Raw genomic sequence first — 7,634 nt, forward strand, 5'->3', positions numbered from 1 at the left:
AAAAAAAGAAAAAAAAACTAAATATTTAAAAAATAAATATCCTGCCCTCCCTAGCCCAGGGATCAAGGCCAGCCCTCAGGCTTAGGAGCCAAGCCAGCAACTCGGAGTCATGCTGGGAGGTCCTTCCTACTCCTGGCAGGACCCCGGGGCTCTGTGTCCATCCGCACTTGCGCCTGGGCCCGCTTTCCCGCCCTCTCCTCGCGGCTCAGCTGCAGAGGACGGTGCAGGTCCTTCCAGGCGCCGGGCTTGGGGAGCCGGGGGGAAGGCTGGGGAGGCCGCGGGGAGCCGTCCCGTGCTGGCCAGCAGGCCTCAGAGCCTCTGCAGTGTCCGCTCGGTTCGCACGTGCTGCAGCACCACCTCCTTGGCGGGCGAGGCGCACTTGTACTCCAGCTCGGCGCGCGCGGCGCCCTGCTTCTTGCGCAGATGGCACAGGAGCGCCAGCAGCGCCACCACCAGGGACAGGCTGGCGATGGAGATGCCGATGAGCACGCCCGAGTGCACGGGCGCGGCGGGCGGCGCGGCGGGGGGCTGCGCCGTGGGGCCGGCCGGGGGCTCGCCGGAGCCGGCGTCCCCGTCCCGGACCGGCTCGCAGTCGGCGCCCACGCGGCCCGGGAAGGCGGAGTCGGGCCCGCAGACGCACTCGTAGGAGCCGGGGAGGTTGCGGCACTGGCCGGGGCAGTAGCCGCTGTCGCACTCGTCGATGTCGGCGCACAGGGCGCCCTCGTCCAGGATGTAGCCGTCCGGGCACTGGCAGGTGTCCGGGCTGTAGGGGTCGCAGTCGGCGGGGCACGAGCTCTGGTTGCAGAACATCTGGCAGCGGTGCGGCTCGTGGGGCACGGGCGCGAAGCCCTCGGCGCACACGCAGCGGTAGCTGGCCTGGCCCAGCGGCTGGCACTGGTACTCGCAGTCGCTGCCGGAGCAGGGGTCCGGCTGCTCCTGGCACTCGCCGTCCACCAGCTCGTAGCCCGCGAAGCAGTGGCACTCGAAGCCGCCCTCGACGTTGACGCAGCGCTGGGGGCACGGGCTGGGCCCCAGCGCGCAGTCGTCCACGTCCTCGCAGCCGTGCCCGTCGGCGGCCAGCTGGAAGCCGGTGGCGCACATGCACACGTAGGAGCCGGGCACCTCGGCGCTGACCACGCAGAAGTGCTGGCAGGGCCCCGGGCACGCCGGCGCGGGGGGCCCGCACGAGCGCCCGTCGGGCTGCAGGGCGGCGCCGTCGGGGCAGGCGCAGCGCGGCGGCCCGGCGCCCGGGCTGCAGGTGTGCTCGCAGCCGCCCCGCTCCACGCCGCAGTCCCAGGCGCCCGGCGCCTCGCGCGCCCAGCGCGCCTCCGCCGCCCCCGGGGGCGCCGAGCAGCGCAGCTCCAGGCCCAGGGCCGGCACGGCGGCCGAGCTGCCCACGGGCAGCGCCTGGAAGTCGGCGCCGCGGGCCCCGAACGGGGTGGCGTAGGTGCTGGAGACGTTCCCGCCCGCCGCCAGGGGCCGGCAGGAGGCGGCGAAGTGGAACTCGCAGAGGAAGCCGTCGGCCGCGGCGCCGCACGGCCGCTCCTCCCAGGCCGGGTCGCCGGGCTCGGCGGCCGAGACCGCCGCGCACAGCGGGCCGCAGCGGGGCCCCGCGGCCCCGGCCCCCGCCGGCCGCGCCCACCTGCTGTAGCTGGTGCGGTTGTCCCCGGTGACCCACTGGAAGCCGCGCAGGGGCCCCGGGGGCTCGGGGCCGCCGCAGCCCTCCGGCAGCCGCAGGCCGATCCAGAGGAGGGGCCCGACGCCGCCGTCGCCGCTCAGCAGCAGGGCGATGACCTCGGCCGCCACCGAGGAGCGCACGGTCATCAGGTGGCCGCGCAGGCGCCCGCAGGCCTGGCTGGCGGCGGGGAAGGTGGCCGGGCCCGCGAACAGCGCGAAGCACTCGTGCTCCACGCACTGGCCGCCGCGGGGCAGCGGCTCCGCGGGGCCCGGGAGCCCCAGGCCGGCCGGGGCCAGCACGCCCAAAAGGAGCACCCCCAGCATGGCGCGCGGGCGCCGGGGAGAGCGGGTGCGCAGCGCCGCGGGCGACGGTCCGGCTGGGCGCCTGGCCCGGGCTCGGCAGCCTCTGACTCGCCGCCGGCCCGGGCCGGCCTTATAAACGCGCGGCCCTCCCTCCCTGGACGTTCGGGAAGAGGAAGGAAGCGCCTGGTGGGAAGGGCTGGTGCTGCCTGCTGGGTCGCCGGGCTCCCCAGCCTCGCCCGCCCTCGCGCCCCAGCTCCTCGGGGGAGAGGAGAGGCCCGCGCCCCCGGCCAGGGAAGCCCTGGGGCGGGGCCGGCAGGCGCCGGGGAAGAGCGGCCCCGCCCGCAGCCCGCAGTGGCCGCCCCGCCCTCCGCCGTCCACGGGTCACCGCCGGGTGGGGTTTGCGGGGCTCTGGGAGCTGGAGACCCACGCGCGAGCACGTCGAAGGGAGGGGCGTGCCCAAGACCGCAGGCTGCGCGGGACATCTGGCGGGGGTCGGGTGGGTTTCCACCGAGACACGCCCTAGGAGAGACAGCCGACCCCACCCCGGGGTCCGGCACCTGGCCAGGGAGACGGGGCGCTGGGTCCCTGGGCCCATCGGTGTGGCCAGGGCGAGGGAGGAGGCTTGCCCAGTCGCCGCGCTCCCCCTGCCGGCCCTCCCCCACCTCCACCCGCGGTGAAGTCGCGGGACACTGTGGGCGCCCTGTCGCCTCCGGAGCCCCGTGGGGAGCGTTTGCCTGCTAAAGAGGCGACCTCCTTTGCGGAGGGCGGAGGCCCACAGGGAGGCGCTGTGGACTGCAAGTGGACTCCACCCCGACCGCGCCCTCGCCCTCGGGAGCTTGCCCTCCAGAGGCGCACGGACGCAGAGGTGTGCAGGACTGCCCTTTGTCCTGCAAAGGGCGTCGGAGAGGGGCAGGCCCGTGGGTGGGCAGAGCGTGGAGCCCCGAGGCAGGAAGCCGGCACTTCGGACCTCGTGGGCTTTCTCACTTCCCAGGAATGCGGGGTGTCACCGCGAACCCAGCCAAGCACCAGGAGGCGGCGGTGTTGAGCTCTAAACAAAGCCTAGGAAGTTGGAGGGCCCCAGGTCAGGCTGAAGAGTGTTGAGCTTGTGGGGATGCCGGGCCTCGCCTGGGTGGGCGTCTGGGCCTCGGGAAGCCCTGTGTGGTTCCCCGGCTTATGTGTGTGTCTTGTTCCCGTGGTCCAGTGGAGCCCGGATTTTAAAAGAGAGCAGGGGCCTGCAGCATCCTCCTGTTGGCAAGACTGCACTTCCGGACAGTAAGCACAGGTGTGGAGTGTGTGCAGGTCCCTGCCTACGCTGCCCACCCAACCTTGAGAGCCAGAGCTGGGTCCTGCGGGGCCTCCCGCCGGCCCCCGGGAGGTGTTCCGTGTGCCCAGCTGGCTGTGCTCACAGGGTGAGGAAACCAGAGAGCATACGCGGGCTGCCATCCCAGCAGCACAGCCTGCATCCTGAGCACCCAAGCTGCTGGGGGACAGGAGCAGTAGCCGAGCCTAGAGCACCCAGGGCAGGGCAGGCCCGCAGGAGACGCGGGTGCCGCCTCCTCAGGTGTTCCAGCCCCTTGGGCTTTACCTCCGGCCCTGAGCAGAGTCTCTTCCCTTTTTCTCTTTAGCCGCCTGTGTGTTTTCAGGCCCCTTCCACTGAGGGGCCCCAGGCCCCTGCTCTTCTATGCGTGGCCCCTGAGCTGAGGGACTGAGGGACGGGCTGCTGCTTCTCACCTTGGTGCGGCTCCTTCACCCACCTCCCGCCCCCACCCAGCTCCCCACTGACCATCCGCGACCTGCCTTCCTGCCCGTCAGCCTCTTGAACACCATCAGGTCCGACACATGGACCCGAGAACTTGTTCCGTCTCTATCCATCCAGATGTCTCCGGGCCAGTGGCGCTCTGGGCCTCTCCGTTCCCAAGGCTTGGCCCTCCCCTCCTACCAGCCCCTCTGCACCCCTAGGGTGGCCACTCCCCAAGGTTCAGCCCAGAAGCACTGCCTGTCCCTGTCTACCCCTGCCTCTGGAGAAATCGCCCATTCCCTTTACAGAGACTGGGAGGGGAGCCTCCACCCAGTCTTCCTCCGCGTCGACTTCAGAGCTGCCCAGTTAGAAAGCACACCTTTGTCTCTGATTCCTCCGGCTCTCCCTGTCCTCCGCCTCAGACCTCAGGAGAGACCCTGTCTCGACCTAGCCTTTCTGCCTCAGCAGTGTGGCCCCCAGCTGTTCCCTGCCTGAGCTTCCTGCTCCCTTTTTACCTGAAGATGCTAGCCGGTGCGTCTCTATTCTGTGGCCACAAATGAGGGGGCCTGCCCCACTCCCCACGCAGCTTCACTCACCAGCACCTCACTGGCCCTGGTGGGTGCCAAGAGATCCCAGCAAGGGAGGCTCTGCCCCGCCTCACCCCATCTCACCTCCTCCTGTGGCTGCTTCCTGGCTGGGAATATTTTTGTCTTAGCCTCTATCTTTTCCTTCTTTTAAGCCCCAAATTATTAGCTGCCCCAGTAGCAAGTATTTCCCAAGAACCAAACCAGAACTGGTCTCTCTGCAGCTTTCCCAGAGAGGACTCTCTACCATCAATCTAGTACACAGCGCGCCTTCCCGTGCAGGTGACTTCCTATGCAGGTGTATCCCACGGTCTGTGCCATACGACCTGGTTTCCTGGGGGCGAGATGGAGTCCTTGTCCCTCTCGGTGTCCCAGGCGCCTTACACCACGCTCTGGGCGGCGACAGTGCCCAGGAGTTGTTTGAGCACCCTTGTGGGCATTTCTTCATGACCCCTCTAGGGTGGTGTTTCTCAGGTTGACCCTCAAAGTCACAGACCGGGGAGCCCAGAGCCTCAGAGATAATTAAGAGTGTGTGCTTTGGAGCCCATCTGGGTGGGCTTGAGTTGCGACTCCACCATGGAAGTCTAATGTAGCCTCTGCACCACGGTGTTCTTGGATGCATGGTGAGATGCTCTGTGTACCCTATTCAGAGTGCTTCTTCGAGGGCTAAATGGGCTGTACCTGCGACACCTTTGGAATGGTTGAGCCATAGTAAACTCTAAGTACATTTTGGCTAAAAAGGGAACGCACGCTTCCCTGGGATTCGCATTCAGCCACTGATTGTTTTCAGCACCCAGCATGGTCCCTGGTCTCCACTAGAGACTCGCTCCATGTCTGCTGGACTGAATTTAGTCCGGCCAAGGACTTCACCAATCGTAACAATAAGCAAGTGTGCAAAAAAGTCAAAGAGCAGAGAAGGCATGGGGCAGTCATTGGAGACGTCCAGGGGATCGTGGCCTGGCTCAGGCTCCCATCTGTCATGGAGACACAGTGCTGATTTCCTCATTCCCCCAGATATGGAAGCTAAAAGCCAGAGATAATAAATGATTTTCCAAGGCCACATGGCTAGTAGTAAGTGGTAAAACTAAAACCCACCAGCCCAGGTTGCAATGAAAAGAATTACAACGTGAAGTACATCTGAGCTCAGCTTTGACACCCTCCAGTTAATCTGGTAAAGTTTCTCAAATCTTTGCCCCCCACAAAAACAAGGCACAATATTCGATGCAAAGGGGTGTTGTAAAAGTTAAACAGAACGTGCACACACAGCCAGTGTTTTAGAACACAGTGGTAGTCAATAAACGCAGCTGTTAGTACCACCGAACGGCTTCATCACGGCTCCCGTGGTCTCTCGTATCATACTGTTTTTAGTTGAGTGTTTCCGTTTAATATCTCCGGGGGCGGCTACACCAGTTCCCTGGGCCGTGAAGAGACTTCGGCTATTTTATTGAAAACATGTGGATGTTGTTAAAACAGACATGAAGAGGAGTCCAGAGGCAGAAGAGGGCTTGAGAGCATTGCACGGTCTCCATCCGTACCTTCACCATATTTATAACCCATAAAACTATTAAAGGCACATGTAAAATTGTCTACCGCTATGCAGCAATTCGTAACCCCACGGGTGCAAAAGCAAATGCCAGCCGAGCAAATATTATTCAATAAACCGCAGCATGTGTGTGCAGCAAAGAAAATATTTTACTCAATTTTGGGCCTCACCGAGACTTTCTTCAGGAAATGAGGTAAACATGGACAACTCACTGTTAGTCTGTCTTCTGTAAAAGAAAACACATTGCATCTGCACAACAACCACAGCTTTATCAGACTTCGTGTAGGACTTCGAAAAATTCCCCCTAACGTCACAACGACGTCTATTCTTGCCATTTGTATTCCATATTACACTAGGAAATTATTAGAAACTAACAAATGGGTTTGGCAGTTATAGGAAACTATATTAATAAAGAAAAATTAATTGTATTTCTAGATATTGAAAATGCATAAGCTCAGAATTAAATTGTAAACAACTCCAGTTATAATAAATTAGGAATAAATACTAGAAATAAATTTAACCAAAAAGTATAAAACATGTACCCTGAAGGCCATAAAAACACGTTGGAAGAAATTTAAGATGTAAATAAATCCTATGTCCATGGATCAGAAGACAATATAGTTATTGTGGCGAAATTGTTCTACAGAGTCAATGCAGTCCTTATAAAAATCTCAGCTGGGTTTATTTCCAGAAACTTTGATACTGGCCTTACGATTCACATGGAAGTTCAGGAGACTCGAAAAAGTCAAAACAATTCTAAAAACAGAAGAACAAAGTAGGTCACACTTCCTGGTTTCAAGACTTACTACAGAGCTATAGTAAGAAAAAAAATGGTGTGAGGATAAAGGTAGACATAAACAATGGAAGAGAATTGAGACTCTAAAATAATCCTCACATTTGTGGGCAATTTATTTCCAAAAGGGTATCAAGACAATTAAATGGAGAAAAAAAAAACATTCCCTAACAAATGATCCTGGGACAGTGACCAGCCATGTGAAGTGGGGCCGACCCCTACCTCACGCCGTACGCGAGATTAAAAGCCAGACGTGGTGGCCCATGCTCGTAAGCCTGGTACTGGGGAGGCTGAGTCAGGAGGATCACAGATTCGCAGCCAGCCTCGGCAATTTAGTGAGGCCCTCACGACGTAGTGAGAACCTGTTTCAAAATAAGAAACAAAATAGGTCTGGGGATGTTGCTCACAGGTAGAATGCCCCTGGGTTCAGTCTTCAGCACAACACACACACACATACAGAAAAAAAAAAAAAAAACAATTTAACACACTTAGTTTTTTTTTTTTTTTTCTTAAAAAAATCTAGTTGGAAGAGTCAAAACTAGAAACACTTCAGAAGAAAAGAACAAGTGTCAGTCTTTGTTGCCTTCGACCAGACAGTGATTTCTTAGATTCGCCATGAAGAACACAAGCACCACCACAAAGACAAATCGGATGTCATTGAAGTTAGACATTTGTTGTGCTTCCAAGTAAGTGAAGAAAGCCGGGCGTGGTGACGCACACTTGTAATCCTGGTACTTGGGAGGCGCAGACACAAGGGTCGCAGGTTCGCAGCCAGCCTCAGCTACTTAGTGAGGCCCTGTTTCCAAATAAAGAATAAAAAATAGGGCTGGGGGTGTATCTCAGAGGTAGAATGCCCCTGGGCTCCATCCCCAGTACTACTACTACTACTAATAATAATAATAATAATAATAATAAGTGAAGAGACACCCACATAATGGTAGATATATTACAAATCATATAAATGATAAGGAACTTATCTCTACAATATGTATAAAG

The 7,634-nt window shown here is 59.5% G+C and overlaps 1 protein-coding gene across 1 annotated transcript; it reads right to left on the minus strand.

The window, feature by feature from the left end:
- Positions 1 to 309: 309 nt before the first annotated feature.
- THBD (thrombomodulin) lies at positions 310 to 2,179 on the minus strand (the record flags this gene model as incomplete). Its single annotated transcript, XM_080716668.1, has 1 exon — positions 310 to 2,179. The coding sequence occupies exon 1, from the start codon at positions 1,999 to 2,001 to the stop codon at positions 310 to 312; it is 1,692 nt and encodes a 563-aa protein (XP_080572794.1). The 5' UTR covers positions 2,002 to 2,179.
- Positions 2,180 to 7,634: the final 5,455 nt, after the last annotated feature.

The sequence above is a fragment of the Muscardinus avellanarius genome, assembly GCF_963383645.1.
Source record: "Muscardinus avellanarius genome assembly, chromosome: 19".
NCBI lineage: Eukaryota > Metazoa > Chordata > Mammalia > Rodentia > Gliridae > Muscardinus > Muscardinus avellanarius.